Genomic DNA, 25,475 nt, shown 5'->3' with positions numbered 1-25,475 from the left:
AGAAAAAGACAGACAGGTGGCCTAGAAATTTCCATAGCTAGCCCACTGTGTTCACCAGGTACATTTCCTATTTTTTTCACATTACCAAAGGTGACAGTACACCAAACTTCCTGTCTCCGAATAACAAGGGTCTTTTTCCACCACCCCCCCTGCCCCGCAACATTTATTTGGCTGTGCCAGGTCATAATTGCGGCACTCAGGATCTTTGATCTTTGTTGCAGCATGCAGGATCTTTCACTTATGGCATATGGGATCTAGTTCCCTGACCAGGGATGGAGCCCAGGCCCCCTGCATTGATTGACAGCCTGGAGTCTTAGCCGCTGGACGACCAGGGAAGTCCCATCTCCAGCTTCCAATAACATCTGTCCTCACCCTTTTTTAAGCCTTCATGGACAGTCTTCTTGAGGCCCATCAGACTTCTGCTAACTTCTCCTCAAGGTCCTCCTGACTTCTTGCCTGCTGCCTGGTCTCCAGGCCAGTGGTGCATGTTTGAGGTTTTTGTTACTGAGCTTCCTCATTCCTAGGAACAAATGCTGTTCCAGACCTCTGTGACTGCTTAAAAAAACCACACCAAAGTTGGTGGCATAAAAAATAAAAATGCTTTTATGCTCATGGATTCAGTAGGTTCAGAAATTATAGAGTGCAGCAGAGATGCCCTGTCTTGACTCCACAATGTCGGGGACCTACATTGGGAAGACTTGAGTGGCTGGGGTCAACGTGAAGGGCTGGGGACATGATCCACTGGAGGCGTCTTCACTCTCCGGTTGGGCACCTGCACTGGGACGACCTGAAGACCAGGCTCGTGGCCGGGCTTCTTAGAGCATGGCAGCTGGCCAGGAAGAGGGGTCCTCAGGGGGAACGTCTGAAGCCTGAGGTCCCAGAGACAGAATCTACATGGCCTTTTGTGACCTAGCCCTGGGAAGTCACAAAGTCTTTCTTCTATCGTATTCAAACTCAAGTGGAGGGCACATAGACCCCACTTCTCCAAGGCAGGAATATCAAAGAATGTGGGGTCCTTTTTCAAGACCACTATACCAAAAATAAAGATGAAAGAAGATAGGGAGTCTAAAGGGTAACGGTGAAAGTCCAGAGATCCCTGATAGCAGCTATATAGCACACGGAGAGATAAAGTAAAAAAGATAGAGCAGAAAACAATATTCTGGAGGAGACTTCTTTAAGGAGATAAAAAAGAGAGAATAAATACATACAAATATTCACGCACTTGCTTCTGTCAGAGTCCTGGCTGTGAACAGATAATGCATTGAAAGAGGATAGCTGAGGACTGTGTTTCAGAAAAAGGGTATTTACAAAGGTGTCGACAGGGCTGAGGGAGAGTGGATTACCTAAGGGCTAGCTGGGATCTGTGTTTACCCCTAGGCCTGGAGAGGCAGGTGGAGGGAAAGCTTCCTGGAATCCAGAAACAGTAGGGACCATTCGACTTGAGCTGTGACCGTCAGTAGAGGAACAGAGCCAACCCAGCCCACAGCAGACTGGTAGAAAGAGAGACAAATGAACATGTACCCCCATCTCCCTCTCTCCCCTCCGGCCCTTCAGTCTCCGGCCAGTACCTCCCACTGGCTTTAACCCAAATGCAAGCCACAGGGCAAGAAAGTCTATGGATTCAAATCCATACAGATCAGCCCTCCAGAGCAGAGAAATGTGGAGACTGGATCTGGAGGGGCAAGTGGAATAGCGCAGCACTAGAGGGAAATTTATGCAACTGGACAGTATTTGGTTCAGTTGTTTGATAAATCTATAGGAAATTAAACAAACGAGAGAAAAAAAGTAGCGGGGGAAATCCTAGGGGCAAGAAGGTTGTACAACATAGTTCAGGGGTTGATAGTGTTTATATAATTATAAAATATAAACACTGAGTCACAACAAAAATCTGGACATAAGTATATTGGGCGGTTGTGGGGGTAAGTAAAGGTACATATGTGTGGTAAAGGAAGTAATATCTTAGAGTGGGAAGTCAATAGGGAATTCCTCAATTTGAAAAAAATCAAGAAGTAGCAACATAAGCTAGTAATCTAGAGATCTGGAAATAAATGCCAAATAAATCACTCTAAGTTGAAAGTGGTTATCTTTAAGGAATGGGAAACTGAACTGAGAGTTGGCGGAATTTTTTTTTTTTTTAACAATTCTTATAGAACTATTTCATTCTTTAAATTGTATGCACGTATAATTTTGATTAAAAAAAATAAATTAGGAAAAGAATACTCAGCTTAGAGGGCTACCTGTTCTGTGACACCTTCTGTGACCCCTCCAGCTTACTTAAGATGTCTATCCTCTGGACAGTCTTAATCTTACACCTTAAACCTCTAGGTAGCTCAAATCACAAGTAATTTAATCACTGGCTTATTTGTGAGTTCTCTCAAGGTAGGGACCATGCCTTATTAATCATTGTTTCCCCAGCATCTGTGATAAACCAAGGCATATAAGGAGTATTTAAGAAGTATTTCATAAATTGAATGATCTCAGTCAATAGCACCAATACCCCATCAGTCACAGAGGACAGAAAACGATCTTTCTAACCCCTCACTTAAATAACTTCCTAAGCTCTATTACCTCACTGCAATATGCTGAATATTTGTAGCCCTTTCAAAATGCATATGTTGAAACCTAATTCCCAAGGTGATGGTATTTGAAGATGGGGCTTTTGGGAGGTAGGTCAGGAGGATGGAGCTCTCATGAACGGGACTCGTGCCCTTATAAAAGAGGCTCATGGGAATTCCCTGGCCCCTTCTGCCATGGGAATATACAGCAAAAAGATGGTCATCTATGAACCAGGATGCAGGGTTCAACAGACAGAATCCCATCAACCTCTGCAAGGAACTGACCTTGCACTTCAAGCACCCAGAACTGTGAGGAGAAAATTTCTGTTTATAAGCCATATAGTCTACCGTAGTTTGTTACAGCAGGTCGAACAGACTGATGCACAGACCACAGACCCTTCGTCGTTCTCTGAATACACCAAACCTCTGTCCCCTTGCTCATGCTATTGCCTTAGCTAGAGATGCTCTCCTTGCTCAGTTCCCATTCTCCAGTATTCATTTTCTAAAGACCATCTGAAGCTTTCCTCAAAATTTACACTCAGAATAAATCTCTTCTTCCACTTATCCCAAAACATGTTGCCCGAAATTCTACCCGGCACTTACTGAGCAGTATCTTAATAATTGTGCTTACATCTGATTTTCTCCTTGAATTCACAAGTTCCTCGAGTTCAGTTGGCTTATTCATCTTATGTCCTTCATTAACATGGTCTTTAGCGTATAGTGGATCCACAAACATTGTAGGAGACACTGTTTTCTGGTATGTAAGCTGTCATGATTTCTGCTTCCCGTAAGAATGACAGTGAATTCCTCGAGGACCATGTCTGACACGGTGGTTGGCAATTTACTAAATGCCAACTAGAGGTAACCTCTAGCTAACTAGAGGTTTAAGGTTTAAAGGCTTAATAAGGGCTTCTCAGGTGGCACCAGTGGTAAGGAATCTGCCTGCCAATGCAGGAGGCACAAGGGATGCAGGTTCGATCCCTGAGCTGAGAAGATCCCCTGGAGGAGGGCATAGCAGTATTCTTGGGTTTGGAAGATCCCCTGGAGGAGGGCCTGCCAGTATTCCTGCCTGGAGAACCCATGGACAGAGGAGCCTGGAGGGCTACAGTCCAGAGCATTGCAAAGAGTTGGACACGGCTGAAGCGACTTAGCACGCACAGGGCTTAACAAATAGTAACTAAATTTTAAAAATTAAAAGAAGACCAAGCAGTGAGTTTACTTCTCAGCCTTTATGAGGTACTGTCTTTCACTTTGCCTTTCTTTTTATCTCAACATAATTGAGCCTTCCACAAACCGGCCCTACCCTAATTATATATTTCCTGTTAGTTACTTTTCTATATGTACTGGTCCTCCACAAGTCAAGGGAGACTCTTTTATGACTCCTTGCAGTGTATGGTACTTTCTACTTCTGCTAATATAATTATATTCCACTAGAATGAAAGTTCCAAACATTTCCTCTTACAATAAAGGTAGACTAAGGAATTCAGACCAACCCTTCTGGCTGAGAAAAACTGGATGAATTATTAAAAGCACCTGTTTGAAGTCATCAGCAAGCCACCAAGTCAGATGAAGAATGACAAGGCCAGGTAGGTATAAGAGAAGAATAAAATCCAAAGAGGTGAGTCCAGTGTTTGGAGTCGTTTTTCTCCATGGGCAGGGATTCTAACCAGAAGGATCCATGGATTGAATTCAAGGAATCTACAGACTTAGATAGGGAAAAAAATTACATCCTTATCTTCACTAACCTTTAATTGGAATTTAGTATCTCCTTCAACTATGAAAGTAAACATAGCAGAATTACCAGTGCCTGTGATTTTTTTTTCAAAAATAGAAATCTCAGATATTTTCATATCATATTAAAGTTGTTCCAGACACTTCACAATATCATTTATACTCATTACCACTTCAAAAACAAGGTAATATTATACCCACTAGTAGTTCCAAGAGCTGTGTTAGTCATAAAAGAGGCAGCTGATAGACTGAGCGGTAATCGTTTTGAATTATTGTTAAGTCCTTGAATTTTCAAATGATTCTTAAGACTTGGCAGTCAAAAAACTGGAGTTCAGGACTCAGGGACTTGGGTAAAGTCTCTAAGGCTCCGGGAAAAGGCTCCATGAAAACTGTGACTGGAAATAAATCAGCCGTCCCTGATGCTTCAGCCCAGCTTCAAATGATTTCAACCCCTGATTGGATTGAGGTGATCCAGGATTGTGAGTGCCCAAGCCATCTGCCAGCAGCAAATAAAAATCCTCTTTGAAAATAGATAACGTCATTCCAGGCCTCACATTATCTCTCTAGTTTTTCATATACAATATATAAGACAACTAAAGGGGGAAAGGTATACTATAAGACAATGGAGGAAAAATCCAAGAGAAAGGATAGATGATAGACCCAGACCCACGGAGAATCCAAATAACGAATGATGGACTGCCTAGAACCATGCTTTAGTATGGTCAAGCAAATGAAAGACAAGATCTAGTAAAGAGGCCATTAAAAAAGAACTGAATGGCAGTCCTTTTGATTAAAAATGTTATTGAAGTATAGTTGATTTATAATCTTGTGTTAATTTCTGATGTACAGATTTAGTTTTTGCTATAAGTGATTCAGTTATATCTATATAATATATATAATGATACACATTACATATAATTTTTATATTTTTTCATTATGGCTTACCACAGGGTATTGAATATAGCTCCCTGTGTTATACTGTAGGATCTTGTTATTTATCCATCTTATATATAATAGTTTGCATCTGTTAACACCAAACTCCCAATCATTCCCCCTCCCAACTCCCCTCCCCGCCCTGACAACCACAAATCTGTTCTCTGTATCTGCGGGTCTGTGTCTGTTTCATAGATATGTTCATTTGTGTCATATTTTATATTCTACATGTAAGTGATGTCATATGGTACTTATGTGGTACTTGTCTTTCTCTTTCTGACTTACTTTACTTAGTATGATAATCTCGAGGTCCATGCATGTTGCTGGGAAAGACTGAGAGCAGGAAGAGAAGGGGGAGACAGAGGATGAGATGGCTGGATGGCATCACTGACTCAATGCACATGAGTTTGAGTAAGCTCTGGGAGTTGGTGATGGACAGGGAGGCCTCGTGTGCTGCGGTTCAAGGGGTTGCAGAGAGTTGGACACAACTTAGGGACTGAACAACAACTATCCGTGTTGCTGCAAATGGCATTATTTCATTCTTCCTGATGGCTGAGTATATTCCATTATATACATGTACCACATGATTTTTATCTGTTCATCTGCCGATGGACACTTAGGTTGTTTCCATGTCTTGGCTATTGTAAATAGTGTTGTTGTGAACACATGGGTGTATGTACCCTTTCGAATTATAGTTTTCTCTGAATATATGCCCAGGAGTGGGATTGCTGGATCATATGACAACTCTATTTTTAGTTTTTTTGAGGAACCTATATACTATTTTTCATAGTGGCTGCACCAATTTACATTCCCACCAACATGCCGAAGGGTTCCCTTTTCCCTAAACCTTCTCCAGCATGTGTTATTTGTAGGCTTTTAAAATGATGGCTGAATAGCAGTTCTTCAACTAGAAAATATAATGATCAGAAAATGCTACATATTATATGATTCCAACTATATGATATCCTGAAAAAGGAAAAACTATGAAGACACTAAAAAATATTAGAAGTTGGGGTGGGGAAAGGGATAAACAGGCAGAGCGGAAGGTTTAAACATAATTCTATCCATTTCCTTTGCGCTGTGTCGGGTCTTGGCTGTGGTACGCAGGTTCAGGAGTTGCAGCGGGCAGGCTTAGTTGCCCTACAGCGTGTCGAATCTTAGTTCCCCAGCCAGGGATCAAACCCAAGTCCCCTGCATTGGAAGACAGGTTCTTAACCGCTGGACTACCTGGGAAGTCCCAGAGCAGAGGATTTTTAGAGCACTAAAAATATTCTGTATGATATTACAGTGATGGATATGGGCCATTACACATCTGTCCAAACCCAGAGAATGTACAACATCAAGAGTGAACCCTAAGGAAAACTGGGTTTTCCAGGTGGCTCAGTGGACAAATAATCTGCCTGCAATGCAGGAGACACAGGAGGTGAGGGTTCAATCCCCAGGTTGGGAAGATTTCCCTGGAGGAGGACATGGCAACCCACTCCAGTATTCTTGCCTGGAGAACCCCACGGCCTGAGGAGCCTGGAAGGCTATGATCCACAGGGTCTCAAGGAGTCGGGCACGACTGAGCAGAAGCCTAAGGTAAACTGTAGACTTTGGGTGATAATGATGTGTCAACATAGGCTCATAAACTGTAACAAGCGGCTACTCTGGTGGGATGTTGGTATGAGGGAAGCATGCGTTTTGGGGGAGCAAAGGATATATAAAAAGTCTCTACCTTCCTGTGAACATAAAACTGCTCTAAAGATGTTTTTAAAAAACAAACACAAAAAAGCATATTTGAACTACTACTTGAAAACTAAGATTTTCACAATAATCTAGAAGAATAAATTATAGAAAGTAACCTAATTAAAATCTACTTTGCTGTTGGAAATAAAAATAAGAAAGAATTAAGAATTCAGTATAGGGGAGGCAAGACTGTGTGATGGTTACTTTTATGTATCAATCTGACCAGGCTAAGGGGTGCTCCAATAGCTGGTAAAACATTATTTCTGGATGTGTCTATGACGATGTTTTCAGAAGAGATTAGTTTCTTCAGACTAACTTTCAACCATTTATATTGATAGTTTCCCCAACTTGCAATTTCCCTTTTCCTTCTTCTGTATTTAAAAGACTGATTAAAAGTGCCACAGTAAACACATTAAAAAAAAATACAATAATTGGGAGTTAAGAACTCAATAGATGGATTTAACAGCAAATTAGCCATAAATAAAAGTTCAGAAAAAAGTATTCACACTGAAAGACAAAATGATGAAAAAAATGCAGAAAGTACATAAGAGAGGATACCATGAAAAAGTCTAATGGTCGTGTAATCAGAACTCCAGAAGAAGTGAAGATAGTGGAACAGAAGTAAATTTGAAAAGTTAAAAATTGAGAACTTTCCAAAACTGATAGAAGATGTCAAGCTACATGTTCAAGAAACACTTAAGAATCCCAAATAGTTTATAAATACAAAGAAAAGCAAACCTAGGCACATCAAAGGAGAACTAGCAAAAATCAGACCAAATATCCAAAAAGTAGTCAGAGATTATTGTAAAAGGATAGATTATTTTCAAAGGTATAAGAATAAGACTGATAATGGTGTAAACAAGAAGATAATGGGATGGTATATGCAAAATGCCAAACTGCCAACCTACAATTTATACAAGAAAAAACTGGCCTTCAAAAATGGAGGTGAAAGTTCCAATAAAGTCTATAATTAATAGTTTTCAATTAATAAGTCTCTGATTTTCATAATTATACTATGGTTATAGAAAATGTTAACATTAATGGAAGCTGGGTGAAAGAATGGAATAATGGAAGCTGGCTACAGAAATTCAATAATATTTTTGTGATTTTTTTTGTTAAGTCTAAAATAGTTAAAAGAGAAAATAATGAAACAAAGATAGCTTCAGAATGATAGCTAATTTTAGAGTGGAAGTGCCATGAAGGTTGAGATCTTGTCTGTTCTGTTCACTTCTGTATCCCCTAGTGTCTAGAACACTAACAAAATGCAGTCAGTAAATATTTTTGAATCAAAGAACAATAGTAGCAGTAGCTATTATTTATCCAACACTTCGTATGTCTTAGGTAGAATGCCAAGCACTTTATACTCATTATTTCATTTAAACCTATCAATCATGTCACATATAATTTTATGTTTATATGAATCTCCCTGTTTTATAGGTAAGGCTAAGCAACCTGCCCAAGATCACATACAAGTTAAATGGCAGGCTGTTGAACACAGATCTGATTCCAAAGTCTGTGTTCTTAACAACTGTGCTACAGAGCTTTCAAGTCACATAAAAACACTTCTTTCTTTTCCACTTATCCATATTCTACTCACCTTTCCAGGTTATATTAATCAGTGTTATCCAGAGAAACAGATATATACATATGAGGAGATTTAGCTTAGCTGATTATGGAATTGACACAAGAGATTATGGAGGCCAAGAAGTCCCATGATCTGCCATTTGTAATCTTGAGAACCAAAAAAGTTGGCAAATTCAACCAAGTCTAAATGCCTAAGAGCCAGGGAAGCCAACAGTGTAAGTCCCAGTTTGAGTCTGAATAGACCAGGCCAAGAATCAGGGGGCCAGTGGTTTAAGTTCTAGTTCAGATTAAAGGCTTGAGAACCAGGAAAACCAATGTCTAAGGGCAGGAGAAAATGGACTTCCCAGCTCAAGCAATCAGAGCAAATTTACCCTTCTTTACCTTTTTGTTCTAATCAGGTCAATGGATTAGATGATGCCCAAATGCACTGGGGAGGGCAATCTTTCTTTAGTTTACTGGTTCCAATGCTAATCTTCGAAAATATCTTCATAGACACATCCAGAAATAATGTTTTACCAGCTATCAGGTCACCCCTTAGCCTGGTCAGGTTAACACATAAAATTAACCATCATACAGGTCAAGACAAATTCTTCTATGATGTAATTACTCGAGTGCCCATTATTTCACCATACTCTCAGATCTCCAAGCACAATTTAATGCCATTGTATAAGGTCTTGAATGGTTCTCTAGTTAATCAATAAGCATTAACTCCTCAACCAGATTACACACCTGAAGCCATGTGACCATATCTTATACTCCTATTGATATAGACCACATTTAAAGCTCTATAACAACACTTGCTATTTTGGTAATAAAGGCATGAAGAAAAATATTTAGTTGGAAAAACCATGCATGGAATATCATTTGGGGATGCCTTAAAGATTGGGCCTATATGGTTTAAGATTCTAAACAACAAACCTGACTCAGAAAAACACTACCTTAAAAAAAGGTGCTTTTTACATCAAGTTTTCTATAATACCTTTTTTTCCTCACGGCAAGTTAGTGGATGTTCAGGGCAATTTGAACAGAGCAGTACAGCCCTCTCGGTTAAACCCCTTTGAGAGGGCACATATATTGCACAGAAAGTGAAGTCTGAGGGTGTGCACGTGGACAACTATTCCCACACACGTACACGGTAACTTGTGTGGTGTAAATATACTCTCCCTGCCTGGAACTGCCCGGGTAATACTCTCTCCTTGGGCTCTGCGGTTTCCCAATACATCCCAACTGTTTGGAGGCTGGCGCTTGGCTCAGCAAGCACAGATAAACAGCTTCCTGGAGCAAGCTGCCAGTGTGACGAGCAGTGACCTCAGCAGAGGATGTCTGCTTTTCATTACCCTCAGCACAACACGGCACTGCTGGAGCTAAGAACAGAACAATACAAGCTGGAAAGGCTGGACTGACTCGGGTCTCCCATTACACCTTGAATTTTTAAAACCTTGGCAGCCAGAGGAAAGAGGGTATAGACAGGAAGTGAGGAAATAGCTTAAATGTGGGGTGGGGGGGAAGCTTTCTTAGGTTATTCTCTGAATAAACTAATACTAAACGGCTAACAGTCATGCAGAAAATCATCAAATGTCTTTATAATCTCCAAACAGTGCATGCAGTGTTACAGAAAACAAGAGAGACTAACAAGTCCTAAGGATCTTCATCTCTAATACTATTTAAAGAGAAATACTATCACTTTCCAAAAAAGCCATGAAATAGGAGGGATGCAAACATCCCAGAAAACTGGAGCTAAAGGGGAATGAGACTTACATGAAAATGAATCATCAATACATAAAGTCAGGTACTGGAGTAGGAAATGGCAACCCACTCCAGTATTCTTGCCTGGAAAATTCCACGCACAGAGGCACCTGGAGGGCCAGTCCATTGGGCCTCAAAGAGACGGACAAGACTGAGCACATAGTTAGATATTTCACACCTGTCAATTCACTACATTTGCATAACAATCCTATGAGATAGGTATTATCATCCCTAGCAACGGTTTTGACTTGGAAAATACAGTTCAAGGACCTTAACAAAGACATTTGCTATTAATGTTATTTAATGACAAAGAGATAAATTCAGGGCTGCTTCTACAGCTACCCCAGAAATGGCATTAGCTACTGTTGCAGCCCCAGAAGTCGGTAATCTTGGAATGATGAGTCCAAAAATAAAACTACATGCTCATAACATTTTATGATAAGATAGTTTCTACCATGTTGATTACAGTTGCATCTGCAAATTGAAGAAAGAAAGCACAGTCATGACCTCAGAAGATCCCCTGGAGGCGGGCATGGCAGCCCAGTCCAGTATTCTTGCCTGGAGAATCCAATGGACAGAGGAGTCTACTGGGCTATACAGTCCCTGGGGTTGTAGAGAGTCAGACCTGACTGAGGAACTAACACTTTAAGTCTTCCCAAGTGGCACAGTGGTAAAGAATCCACCTGCCAGTGCAGAAGGCTCAAGAGACTCAGGTTCGATCCCTGAGTGGGGAAGATCCCTGGAGGTGGGCATAGCAACCCACTCCAGTATTCTTGCCTGGAGAATCCCATGGACAGAGGAGCCTGGTGGGCTACAGTCCCCAGGGTGGCAAAGAGTCAGACACGACTGAGCACGCATGCATACACATACTGTGCTGATCAGAGCCGCATCTGTTAGCTGAAGAAAGAGAGCTCAGTTCTGACCTCGGACAGGAACTTGGTTGGATACGACCCTTCTTGAGGGATACTGAGAAACAGTTTGTTTTGTGGGCAAGTCACTGACTGCAGAGATGCACCTGCCGTGCGTGGGGCTGGGAGCGATGCACAGGTGGACATCTAAACAAATCACAGCAACAGAGAGAAGCTTCATTTGACTTTCGTTTCCCTTTTCTCGGGGAAGAAGGGCCTTTGTGTGGCTGCCAAAAATCTGACTGTCCATCCTCCTCCCCCTGGCTCCCTCCCACCCCCATCTCAGTTCATTAACAACCTTCTGGTTCAAGGCGCCAGATTGTGTCATTCTTTCCTGCTCGCATGCCAGGCCTGCGCTGCCAGCACCACAGAGCTTCTAGAGTTCTGAGCAAATTATGGGAGAGATTAAAAGCACTGATGAATTTTTTAAAGTAATTTTTTTATTTCTTTATTTTTGGCTATGCTAGGTGCTTGCTGCTGTGTGAGTTTTTTTCCAGTTGTGACGAGCAGGGGCTACTCTCAAGTTGGGGTGCGAGGGCTGCTCACTGGGGAGGCTTCTCTCGTCGCAGAGCACGGGCTCTGGGTGCCCGGGCTTCAGCAGCTGCGGCACGTGGGCTCAGTAGTTGCAGCTCCCAGGGCTCGAGAGCGCAGGCTCAGTACTTGTGGCAACACGGGCTTAGCTGCTCCGTGGCAGGTGGGATCCTCCCGGCCGAGGGATCCAACCAGTGTCTCCTACACTGGCGGGCCAGATTCTTTACCACTGAGCCAGGAGGGAAGCCCTGATTAATTTAAATAGTTCTATTGTTGATTAGGTAAAGATTCTTAACTTCTGATTAGCAACAGCACTATTGACACGTTACCTCAGATTTGTGTGTGTCTACTTGATTGCCAGAGGAGCACTCGGAATGATCAGAGTGAGAAGGGATATCAGGGCTTGGACTGGGTCAAGTAAAGGTTCTTTCTATTACTTATAGATTAAAATAAATCAAGTAATTTCTCTAAGGGGAGACATTTCAGTGTGGAGAATTACACCTAACATTTATACTAGCTAGCTGTTAAGAGCAGCTCCCATGAAAACAGAAATAGTATCACTGGGTCTTGAGAATACTTCAGCCAAGGATGGAGTTCCTTCATTTCCTCTTATTGAACGGTTTCATGACAGCTAAATTCTTCTTAACTTGTAGCAGGGAGTGGGTGGGGAAGTAAGGTCTATCCCGACAGGGAGAATCTGGGCCCAATTATTACTTCCATAACCTTTGACTCTGACTTCTGAATGAGTCGGGGGACCGGTGGGCTGTTAAATGGCTTCCTCAGTCACCAGGTCAAGTGCCGCCGGATGGTTTCCTGTACTCAAAACATGAGGGGCCTGAAGAAGAAAGATGGATGCTAAGCAAATAAGCAGCTTCTTACATCCTCAGTGCACCTGGATTTTTAAGCTTCAAAAAACTTTCAAACCCGCCACTATGTTTCCTTGGCATCCTTTTCCTACAAGATACCTCTGGTAATATAGAAAAGAACAAGAATCCTCTATGGATTTCATAAATGATGGCTTAACAGAAATGCCTGGGCCAGGATCAGTGAGGGCAGGATTGCTTCAGCTTTGGCAAAATCTATTCCAGGCAACCCTCTGAGAATGCAGACGGTGACAGTGAAAAGTGGATAATTTTCTGTTACAGTAGGTCAACTGCAGCTAAGAACTGAACTGTGGAAAAAAGATGGGGATGAGGGGCAGGCCAGGACAAGCATCACCCCTGGTGAAGACACCTGTGATATGATTAGTCACCATTACTTCACCATGCTACACTGTGGCTCAACTTTACAACAATAAGCTGGGAGAACGTGGAGCAGAAATGGCCCAGAGAAGTCTTGAGTCTGCTCCTCACTCAGAGCTTTGAGCCTGAAAATCAGCGAGGTCCTAATTTGTCCTCATGTGCTTCTCAATGCTCCAGACCTGCTCCTCTGTTACCATGGGCACAGGAAGAGCCCAAACATGACTTAAATACTGGGTGGTGGATAATCCTACAAAACCTGCCAACTTTAGAACTGAAAGTTTACGCCCTGATCGTTCTAGATTACTGAGAAGTGGGTCATCTTTCATAGGGCTTAGAGCACCTGTTTAAAAAAGAAAAAGTAATACATACTTTATAACCATGGATTGTTTTCATTAGAGTTACATTTTAAATGATTTAAGAATACGCACTATTGGAATCTCCTTTCCTCCAAGAGTAAATTAATGAAACTCACATTTCATGGACTTATTCTAACTAAAACAATAAAAAAAGGAATTTGATGCTGGCACCTTTTACTACTAAAGTATATAAAAAAGCATGCAAGTTCCCAACTGAATTCTGATGATTAATATGTATCAGAATGGAATTAATAATTTTTTCTAAAATTAATAAATATTTCCATCTCCATATTTAAACTATATAAATATATAGTATATATTAGATAACACTAATTGTTTTGTTGTTCTTACTTATTATATATGAGCAGTGCCCATGAGAAAGGCCAATTACCTGTAAGGTAGATTTCTATGACTACTGCCTGTTAAAGGTATTCCTCTCTGAGAAGCAGCAAATAAAATTAGTCAAATTTTCTTTCCTGGACAAAGGAAGCCTAGGTAATAAAGGTGGACAAAAACAAGGTAAGTCACCTGAGCTGAAGTAACTTATCAGCTCTCGAATGAGGAGCCAATCATTCTATAATTTGAACCCTCAAATGATGTTTGATAAACTCTCAATTGATAAATTATCAATAATAATTTGATAAGCCCTCAAATGCCATCCCCTCCAAGGGGCCTTCCTGGCCATTCTATATATCACATTATCCTAGTTACTTCCTTGTTGCTTATCTTGTTACAGTTACCAGTTGTGTAACCTGGGGAATGTTACTTTTGTGTGCCTGAATTTCCTAATATATAAGATGAAGATAGTACTAGTACTCCACCTCGTAGTATTTTTGAGAATTAAATGACATAATACATGTTACAGGCTTGGAACAATGCCCAGAACATAGCAAGTATTTATCTACTATTAGCTATTGTTGTCATCATCAGTTTACTTGTTTACTGACTATCTCTCACTAAACCTCCAGGTCCATGAGGGCAATTATTAACATCTTATTTGTCTTGTTCACCACTCTTCTTCATTACCAAATACACACAGGCACTAGTAGTGCTCAAAAATAATCACTGCATGAATGAATTCATGAAGAAATGTTGTCATAGAGTCTCACATATCCTTAAGATAAACCTCCATCAATGAAGGTAATCTGTATATGTACTTGTAACCAAAGAAGTCGTCATGAAAACTTCCCTAGGAAGCTAAAATCATCATTAAAAAAAAAAACAAAAACAAGACACTTGATCATAAAAAAGAGCCCTCCTGGGCCCACCAAGCAAGGCCACAGAGTACCATTCTTTTCTATATTAGTATGTGGGGGTCAAGCTCCCTGATGCCACAGGGCTGCAACTACCAATTTAGCCTGTGAAGAACGGTTCCCAATCATGATAGGAGCTCTCAGATTTCAGCCTGTTTTTCTCTCATCATTATTTTCCAGTGTTTTAAAAAACCACATTTCCCATTTTATCTTTGCCACAAGAACCTGGTCACACTCTACTGCGGTTTCTAAGTTACCGCTACTCTACTCTGGCCTCTTTTTCTTGGATGTACTTCTTCAAAGGTCCTGACCCGGTGCTGACACTTGGTCTATTCTTAGAGTGGCACCTCTAAATGTCAACTCCTTTTACCTTCCACTGGTTGAAAGACAACATTCAGAGGTAGAGGTTGCATACAACATAAAAGAAAATCCTCCGGGATCTGGTATCCTTCTTTCAAGAGTGTCCAGAGGAATCTGATCTGAAGAGCTCACAGTCTTACACACACACACACAGAGTGCAGCTTAGCCACTCATGTTTTACAGCTTATCCAGATTTGCTGGAACAATCGTGGGTTTGTTGGAAAACACCAACCACCGGGGAGTGACAGCACAGGTAAGAGGGCAAGCCAAGCCACAGAAGAAAACCGGCAGAAAAACCTTCCAAAAACAATTTCCAAGAGCAATCTCTATCATTGTTTAAAGGTAAATTATCCACCATTTATTGTATGAAAATATCAACGTCTGAACTTGAAACTGAGAGATGGAAGTGCGCACTTAACATATTTTTTAAGAGATTTATGTATTTAATTTTTTGGCTGTGGCGGGTCTTCATTGCTGTGTGTGGGCTTTCTCTAGTTGCAGCTCGCGGGCTTCAGAGATCTGGCTTAGTAGTTTTCGTGCATGGGTTTAGCTGCTCTGTGGCATGTGAGATCTTCCCTGACCAGGGATCAAACTGGTGTCCCTTGCATTCCAAGGCGGCTTCTTAACCACTGGACCACCAGGGAAGCCCAACATACTTTTAAAAAAATTATGTTTCCTATTGTTTAGAGAAAGCTCCAATCTATCCCCTCCAACAGGCCAATGTTAAACATTTAAATGGCAATGCATTGAGGTCACCAGACAAAGCAGTGTGATAACCTGTGTGAAGTATAATTCATAAGGGAAACCTCAAAGAATTTAGAAATCATAGCAAGTTCAGTTCAGTGGCTCAGTCGTGTCTGACTCTTTGCGACCCCATGAATCACAGCATGCCAGGCCTCCCTGTCCATCACCAACTCCCAGAGTCTACCCAAACCCATGCCCATTGAGTCGGTGATGCCATCCAGCCATCTCATTCTCTGTTGTCCCCTTCTCCTCCTGGCCCCAATCCCTCCAGGGGATTTGGGGCCCTCCCCAGTCAGGGTCTTTTCCAATGAGCCAACTCTTCGCATGAGGTGGCCAAAGTACTGGAGTTTCAGCTTCAGCATCAGTCCTTCCAATGAACACCCAGGACTGCTCTCCTTTAGGATGGACTGGTTGGATCTCCCTTGGACTCTCAAGAGTCTTCTCCAACACCACAGTTCAAAAGCATCAATTTTTCTGTGCTCAGCTTTCTTCACAGTCCAACTCTCACATCCATACATGACCACTGGAAAAACCATAGCCTTGACTAGATGGACCTTTGTTGGCAAAGTAATGTCTCTGCTTTTTAATATGCTGTCTAGGTTGGTCATAACTTTCCTTCCAAGGAGTAAGCATCTTTTAATTTCATGGCTGCAGTCACCATCTGCAGTGATTTTGGAGCCCCCCAAAATAAAGTCTGACACTGTTTCCACTGTCTCCCCATCTATTTCCACTGTCTCCCCATCTATTTCCCATCACAGCAAAAAGAAACCTCAAGTTATTATCTGGTTAGGCCTCCAGTAACATTAGGCATTAGAGCGACTTGGAGACAGTAGAGAACAGTGGCTTTTTAATACCGCAGGTGACGCTTGGTTCCTAATTCTGTAGCTCATGAACTGAAAGAAGCTATTTTAACCTTTCTGAGCCTCAGTTTCCTCATTTATAAAACAGAGATAATAATATTACCTACTTCAAAGAATTATAGTTACTGAAATATAGTATGAGTTTAATAAAAACATTGTTTATTATAATATATAACTCACATCATTTTTATTAGCATGTTAGACTTTATTATACCCACTTCACAGATGAGGCAGCTGAGCCCAGAAACTTTCAGAAACTGGCTCAAGATTACAGAGTGAGGACTTACAAGGACAGCAGCTCTTCTTCCCAGGGCTCAGTTCTTTTCACTTCATTGTGTGTGGGTATGCTTAGTCGCTCAGTTCTGTCTGACTCTTTGCGACCCCATGGACTGTAGCCCACCAGGCTCCTCTGTCCATGGGATATTCCAGGAAGAATACTGGAGTGGGTTGCCATTTCCTCCTCCAGGGGATCTTCCCGACCCAGGGATCAAACCCGTGTCTCCTGCATAGCAGGCAGATTCTTCACCCACTAAGCCATCTGAGAAGCCTTTCACTTCATTATGCTTCTATAAATCAACACAAAACTGAGGCCTGTGAAAGAAGGATTTTCACTAGATAAGTTAAATTTACAATCAAAGGAAAGTCAGGAGCTTCTACCATGCAGGTCTCCTTGCCTACCAAATACCACTTCCCATTTAATCATACATCTTCCAAGTTTTGTTTTTTTTCCTAAAGGATTTTGGAGCTTTGATGCTGGCTTACTTCTCAAAATAACTTGCCTCAGGCCAATATAGTTGTCTTAGAGTTATAGAAATGTCGAGTATGTGCCATTCATATATATTATATAATTTTTAGTTTTCTGAGGACAAGAAACTGCTCGCTTGGTAACTAGATTTCTATCAGCCCTGTGGAAAATCTGAAGACTCTTTTTTTCCCCAACAGTGTACTGCTAGATAAAAGCTATAGTCAATAGCATTTGGAAATAGTTATAAGCCTTATTAGAGTTCAGTATTAGTTACACAGACTAGTGGGTTCACTTTTGGAACCCATGCTACATGGTACATCCATGGTATACAGCTTCTTCTTTACTTTTCGGCTGGAATGCAGAGCAAGAGGGATCTTAGTTCCCCAGCAAGGATATAACCCGTACCCCCTGCAGTGAAAGTGAGGGGTCCGAACCACTAGACCACCAGGGAATTATGGTATATAGCTTCTTAAATGGCAGGATATAGAACTTTATAAAAAACAATCAACAAAAAAGAAAAAAAGAACAAGAGATAGTCCTAATTCATAATAAGATCGAAAGTAAAGAGTAGATAGAAATGTTTGCTGTTTAGTCATTAAGTCGTGTCTGACTCTTTTGCAACCCTATGGACTGTAACCCACCAGGCTCCTCTTCCATGGGATTCTCCAGGCAAGAATACTGGAGTGACTTGCCATTTCCTACTCCAGGGGATCTTCCTGACCCAGGGATTGAACCTGTGTCTCCTGCATTGGCAGGCGGATTCTTTACCACTGAGCCACCAGGTAGATAGTATTCAATAACTTAAAATATATATACAGCTATAGATTCAACAAATATTTACCTAACATCTATCATATACTAGGCATAATGTGTGCCAGGCATTGGGAATACAGAAATGAAGAAGAAATGAGCCTACCCTCAAGGAACCAGCATAGTAGGGAAAAGATGTAAAGGAGATGGGGGAGGGAGCATAGAGTAAAATGAAACAGGCCAGGAAGAAGCATTGCCCCCAGAAGAATCATATTTCACTTGGCAAGGAGGCTCAAGGGTGCTGGTACAGATTAAATGGCCTAGAAACTTGACCCCTAGGCTTGTCAGTTGTGTAAAAGCAAGCAAGGCTATTTGATTTCAGTCTTTGTTCCCAGCCCACTTCATCTGCTTCAGCATACCACGAGAACAAGGAAGATGCCTTGCTCTACTTCATCCTCTTTTAGACGACTGGGAGAAGACAAGGAACCAGCTCTGATCCTTGAAAGCCTGTTTTTCCCCAGGAACTTGAAATTTCAACCTATAAAAAATCTAGATTTTATTTGCAAGACTTATAGCTCAACAAAAGAGTGAGGGTGAGTCAAGAATTCCCCTAACAGCAACCCAAGTTTAAGCCATTAGAGGCGATGTCTAATCTTCAAGGAACCTCTGGGGAATAGACAGGAAAAAAATTATTTTCAAGAATAGACCTGAGCTCATGATTCACCTTAGAATAGGAGAGCCTGTAAGAGCTATTCTTCCTTTCTTAAAATGCTTACAATAAACCATAAAAAAAGGGAAAAGAATACAAAAATGATTGTATAAATATGTGATGGCAATTTGGTAATAAAAATAATTTTTAAAATTGCTTTAGCATAGCCTTTCACGAAGACCAAGGTATTTTAAACTGATTATCTCATTCAGCCTAAAAGCAGTTTTGTGATATCAAAAAGAAAGAAATAGGTAAGAGAGTTTAAGAGGTAAATTCTGGTGGCAAAACAAAAAAATGGCTTATGGGTATGAAGTGTACAGTGAGGAGAATGTGGTCAGTAACTAATATCTAAAATTAAAAAAAAACTAATATCTTTGTATAGTGAACTATCATAATTAGACTTGTTGCAGTAATCAGTGTCAAATGTATAAGAAATATGAAATTGCTATGCTGTGTAACAGGAACTAACAGTGTTCTAGGTCTATAATTCAAAACCAAACTCAGTTTGGGATGGACGTGTATACACTACTATATTTAAAATGGATAACCAGACAAGGACCTAGTGTATAGCACATGCAACTGGTCAACGTTATGTGGTAGCCTGGATGGTGGGGAGCTTGCGGGAGAAGAGATACATGTATACCTATGCCTGAGTCCCTTTGCTGTGAACCTAAAACTATCACAACACTGGTAACTGGCTATACTCCAACACGAAACAAAAGGTTTTTTAAAAAACAAACAGAAATAGAGATCAGATTTGGGGTTATCAGAGGTGGGGAGGGATAGGAGGAATTGGATAAAGGTAATCAAAACTTCCAGTTATAAGATAAACAAATACTGGGGATATAATAATGTATGTTCCATATGAAAATTTCATATGTTACATATGAAAATTGTTGAGAGGAAATCCTAAGAGTTCTCATCAAGAGAAAAAAGTTTTTTTCTATTTCTTTAATTATCTATCTAAGATGATAGATGTTCATCTAAATTTATGGTGATAATCACTTCATGATGTATGTAAATCAAATCACTATGCTATGCATCTTAAACTTTATACAATGCTGTATATCAATTATATCTCAATAAAACTTGAAGAAAACCATTTTTTATAAATTAAAAAATGAATAATCATCTTGACTTTTACACACTCCAAACATACTTTATAAAGAAACACAACTCCTTAAAGATATAATCTATGAAAGATATCCTGCCTCTAGAAATAATCTTAAATTCTGAAGTGATGGACACAGCATCCTCTGGAAGGAAAACTGCAGAGGAATAGCATCCTAAACATTTCCATGGAAAAAAGCCAGCCAAGAAAAACACAGGCTAACGGAACAAAGACTAAAGGAAATCAGAGTGAATATTCTGAATAATGGGAAAAGTTAAAAGTTATAAGAGGAACCTAAAAAAAGAATGCAAAAGATCAAACAGGGTTTCCCAGGGGGCTAAGTGGTGAAGAATTATCCTGCCAAGCAGGAGATGGGGATTTGATCCCTGTGTCGGGAAGATCCCCTGGAGGAGAAAAACGCCACCCACTCTAGTATTCTTGCCTGGAGAATCCCCTGGACAGAGGAGCCAGATGGGCCACAGTCCAGGGGGTCGCAGAGAGCTGGGCATGACTTATTGACTGGACAGCAACAGCAGCAATAGATCAAACAAGCAGTTGTTGAGCTTCTAGAGTTGTGACTACTCACGAGACTTAGCATTAGACAAAACTGGCTGCGCCAAACACATGTTCCAAAACATGTTTGGGCAGCCCTCAACTCAGCCACCAAAACCGCATTCACTGCCACCGCTTCATCAGCGCTGCCCTGCTCTCCTTTTCATGGATCTTGGCTGCTTCCAAAAGCCTCTTCTGGACCTGCCCTATAGGCAAAGCACTCAGGTACTTACTATTCTGTGAAGAATCTGGCAATGCCATATTGGCTAATATCTTCCTTGTTTTCTAGCAGCTGGCAGACTGCATCCTCCACGTATGTGAGGACATGTCGCTGGGCTACAGAAAAAAAAAAAAAGAGAGAGAGGGAGAAAATGAGAGGGCGATTAAAAAAAAAAAAGTCCTCCAAACCCCAGTAAGCCATGAAAGTCAATCAAGGCGCTGGCTCTGCTCTAGGAAGTGGACTGTAATAGGTAAACCAGCTCATGGCCCTAGCTGAGCTAAGGTCTCAATGGGTAGAGAGGGAGGTGCTGTAGAAGACCTGCTGCCATTTGATCGGCTGTTAGTATTAACATCAACCATTCGCTTTTTATTTCAGTGATAAGGGTGAGGAGCTTTAGCACCATTTAGCAGATACACCTGGGAATTCTTTCTTCCCACCTCCTTCCACTTCTGCATGGCTCAGAAATTTATCCTAGGGAGTAACGATTCTATGCCTGATTGCAAGGAAAACGCAATTCTTCCACTAAAAAAAAAAAAAAAAAGTCACTGAAAAAGTTTAAGGACCATGAAGATTTCAGTAAAGATGTTAAAAGTTATTAATCTTGGTAAATAATAAGACCATGAAATCTGGGTGCCCTGATTTATCAGAAACCATGTTTCCCACATCTGTTGTGACTAGCAGACGTGTGACTTCATCATGGGCTTGTAGTAAAGGGTATGACGAGTACTAGAATCAGACAGACCTGGGCTGGAACCATGACTCTGATAGCGTAATCTTGGATAGTTATTTAATCTGCACCTGTTTTTTTTTTTTTTTTTGTTTGTTTTTTTTCATTTTTTTCTTTTAAAAATATGGAACGCTTCACGAATTCGCGTGTCATCCTTGCGCAGGGGCCATGCTAATCTTCTCTGTATCGTTCCAATTTCAGTATATGTGCTGCCGAAGCGAGCACTCTGCACCTGTTTTATTCTTTATCAAGTGTGGAAAGAAACATAATTTTATGTATTTATTTTTAAATTGAAGTATAGTTGATTTACAATGTTGTGTTAGTTCCTGGTATATAAGAAAATGATTCAGTTATATATACATATGTTCTTTTTCATATTCTTTTCCATTATAGTTATTACAAAAGCTTGAATATAGTCTCCTGTGCTATATAGTAGAATCCTATTTATCTATTTATACATAGTAGTTTGTATCTGCTAATACCCAGCTCCTAATTTATCCCGCCACGCCTTCCCCGTTGGTAACCATAAATTCATTACCTATGTCTGCGCGTCTGTTTCTGTTTTGTAAATAAAGTTTATTTGCATCATATTTTAGATTCCACATATAAGTGATGAGAGAAACAGAATTTAATTCTTTCTCTAAACATGGTCAATCAACTTAATGTGAATCGCCTGAGACACCCTATTAAAATACAGATTCATAACCTGGCACTATCTCAGACTTAGTGATCTTAAAATTCTAATTGGAGCCCAGTAATTTTAACATGTACCCTTGAAGTTTCTTACGTATCCTGAAGTTTAACAATCACTGTTTAAGAACTTGGGCTTTGGAGTTCTGAGAGACCTGAGTTCCCTCCTCAGCCCTACCAAATTCCTAGCTGTGCGACCTTGGGCAAATTAGTCTGCAAGCCTATATCCTCGCTGTAAAATGTGGATAATAACATCATCACTATTCTTAAACCACAATGCCTGGTTTTCTTGATAATATATCTCATTAAAAGTCTATCTCAAAGGGCTATTGGAGGTCTGCTTCAGTAATAGAGCAGAGCTTCTAACACAGCAGGTGCTCACCAGACGCTTGTTCCCCTTCCCTGAGTTTTGTCTTTAGGTATAACAATGGTATCCTGGCACACTTCACATATAAACTTCCAATTCAGTATTTCCATTTACCATCCAATTTTTTTCTTTTTCAAAAGCAAAACAAACAAAACAATTTTCATCTGGGGCAGTAAGAACCAAAAAACCCCAAAGTAATAAATATCTTGCCATAAAACAGTTCCACAAAGTTGCTACCAAGATGGACATTTGCCTCTTTCATATTTTCATCCCTCAGGGAAATATGAGGGAATTACGTAAAGTTTGTAAAATTAGATACTTAAAAAAACAAACAAACAAAAAAACATTCCTGAAGTCCTGGTAGTTTTGTGAGACTTGTAAAGCAAATAAGTTCATCTACCCAAGCTATATTCAAGACAGTCTTTGTTTGACAGTGGTTACCTAAAGTTTCCCCATGTTTACACCAGCCTAAAGTCCGGGTGAATGGCATGTTTACATTCCATGACTTACTCTATCGATATGAGTGCTTCCCAAAGTTAACAACTATCAGCTACTGCAAACATTCTCCAATTCCGACCCCACAAAAAGATGTGAAAACAAAACCCGTGCTTCATCAACAGTTCATCCAACTGGAAAACTATTTCACTAAGAAATGGCCAAAACTGACAGTGAAGTCGGGAGATAATACATGAGAATTTCTTGGGACTTCCCTGGTGGTCCAGCGGTTGGGATTCAGTGCTTCCACTACTATTAGCCCCGGGTTCAATCCCTGGTTGAGGAACTAAGGTCCTGCAAGTCTCACGGCACAACAACAACAGAAAATTTCTGGCATTAATTGTTTTATAATTAAGTATACATGAAATTGGGGGGATGGCCAAATTAACATTAAAATCAGCTATACTTTCACCTCTGTATTTTCCTTCCCTTATTCCACCCACTTATCCTTATCTTACAAAAAGATTCCTTTCTTGGACTATATATAGGCTTTTATGACTTGGAACTACCTAAGGCTACTACAAAAGATTAGGGGATTTTTTGTTTTGGTTTTTGTTTTGTTTTTTGACAGCAGAAATGAAAGAGCTCTACTTAGAAGCAAATCCTGCTTTTTCTCCATCTTAGCTCCAGGGACTAAAAGTCAGTGTGAAAACCCTTTAAGGGAGAAATGTTTTCAGAGCAGTTAGAATCAAAGTACTTTTGTCTTCCTCAAAAAAGGGAGGAATTTTCTGGAAAACAGACTTTGCACCAAGGGGGGGAAAAATGGGAGATGGGGAGCAGGTAAAGGAAAAAAGAAAACAAATATAAATAAAGGACTGTACTTATTTAACATTCAGCTACCAATCAGATATTTAGAACTTAATATTACACATAATAATGATGATAACAATAACAGCTCTACCAATTCTGAGCACCTGTGCAACTCACCAAATAACCGTTAGCACAGTTAGCCAGAAACTGTGCTGACTGTTTTACATGCATTATTTTATTTCATCTTCATAACAGTCCTACGATAGATATTTTTATCACATGTTTCCAATATACAAAAGGGAGAATGGAGATTTATAACGTACCTTTCTCAAGATCACACAGCTAGTAAGAACAGAAGCCAAGACTCAAGCCAAGGTATGTCCTACCAAGAACCCATGCTCTTCACACTGTATACCACACTGCCTCATCACTGACACTTTATAATAAGTTTTATAATAGATATGATCTTCATTTTACATGGAGCACGAAAGAAAGAAGGGGGTGTATGTTGACAGTAAAATCATCTGAGAGGTGTGGTCCACCTGTGTCCATGTGAATTCATATGAGTGTGTTTGTGTGTTTACCCTGTCCCCGCCTGCACAGGTGTGCATGCCAATCGGCATTTGTGTGACGTTAGAACGTGTCCCCGGTTCCAAAGTTTCTTACAAAGAATCTGCCCACCACAAAGTCTTCACCCCACCCATCCCTAGCTCAGAAAGTAGAAACAGAAAGACCGAGTGCTCTTTTCACCCATGGGTGAAGTGAAGGAATTGAGAAGAGTCAGCAGAGGCAGGAGGACGCTCCTCTCTGAGGAGTTCACACAAGCCTAGTGCACAGAGCCCTCCTCTCTAGTTGTTTTCTCACTGGTCGTTTCCCCCACGTGCAGTTCCTATCAGTCCCAAGTTACCTTCTGTGGTTAAGGGTACCACCCAACCCTGGAAAATCCTTGCACTTTATCAAACATCAGTAAGACAGAAGTTCAAAGCTCTTGTCTGGCAATAAAACATGGAGGGTGTCATTTCATATTATTTTTAAAACGCAAAGGAACAGGCTTTAATTTATGTGAATGATTAAAGAATAAAAACTACACACCTGCATCCCCGGAGGGCAGAGCTATCTGGGCACCTTAGCTGCCCTCTCGGAGAAGGAAAAACGTTTCAGACTGACTTTTCCTCTTCTGCTTTGCTGTGATTTTTCACAAGACCAGGATTAAGTTTTCTAACATGAACCAATAGGCTCTATTGTTCTGAAATCCACACTAAGGCCCAAGGATCCATGTCTTGCTCAAGATAGCATCGTGGTCTAAGATAAGCACTTAAACCTTCAACACACTGCATTGAAATGGCTGAGTAAAGTCTAAGTAAGCACGGTATGATCTTCATATAAACCACGTGAGTGAAAGCAATTGTGGATCAGAAACTTCTTGGTTCACTTCTTGGTTCTCCGTTGAATCACCTCCTGCTGATCACTTAATCTCCAGATACCACAGTCAAGCTTGCTGTGACATGAGTATGACATGAAGACTATGCCTAATAAACTGTTTCTTTAGAAAAGGGCTTCCCTGGTGGCTCAGACGGTCAACAATCTCTCTGCAATGTAGGAGACCTGGGTTTGATCCCTGGGCTGGGAAGATACCCTAGAAAAGGGAATGGCAACCCACTCCAGTATTCTTGCCTGGAGAATCCCATGGACAGAGGAGCCTGGGGGGTTATAGTCATGGGGTCACAAAGAGTTGGACACGACTGAGTGACTAAGCACACAGCATTCACTTATTAACTTCCTTGCAAGGAGCAAGGAAGCCTCTTTAGAAACTATCAGATATATACAAA

The 25,475-nt window shown here is 40.7% G+C and overlaps 1 protein-coding gene and 1 non-coding gene across 5 annotated transcripts in view; both read right to left on the bottom strand.

Moving 5' to 3' along the window:
• Window positions 1-25,475, bottom strand: part of C1H11orf49 (chromosome 1 C11orf49 homolog) — a 202,860-nt gene that overhangs the window by 129,699 nt on the left and 47,686 nt on the right. For all 4 annotated transcript variants that reach the window (XM_043910986.1, XM_043910996.1, XM_043910964.1 and 1 more), the window contains exon 2: window positions 20,631-20,733. In XM_043910986.1, coding sequence (XP_043766921.1) covers window positions 20,631-20,733 — 103 coding nt within the window. The remainder of the gene's footprint in view (window positions 1-20,630; window positions 20,734-25,475) is intronic.
• Window positions 21,463-21,569, bottom strand: LOC122703889. The gene has a single exon (XR_006343642.1). It is a non-coding gene; the product is annotated as a U6 spliceosomal RNA (small nuclear RNA).

The sequence above is a fragment of the Cervus elaphus genome, chromosome 1 (genome assembly GCF_910594005.1).
Source record: "Cervus elaphus chromosome 1, mCerEla1.1, whole genome shotgun sequence".
NCBI lineage: Eukaryota > Metazoa > Chordata > Mammalia > Artiodactyla > Cervidae > Cervus > Cervus elaphus.
Note: the sequence above shows the minus strand (reverse complement) of the source record. Positions and strands in the feature narration are given on the sequence as shown.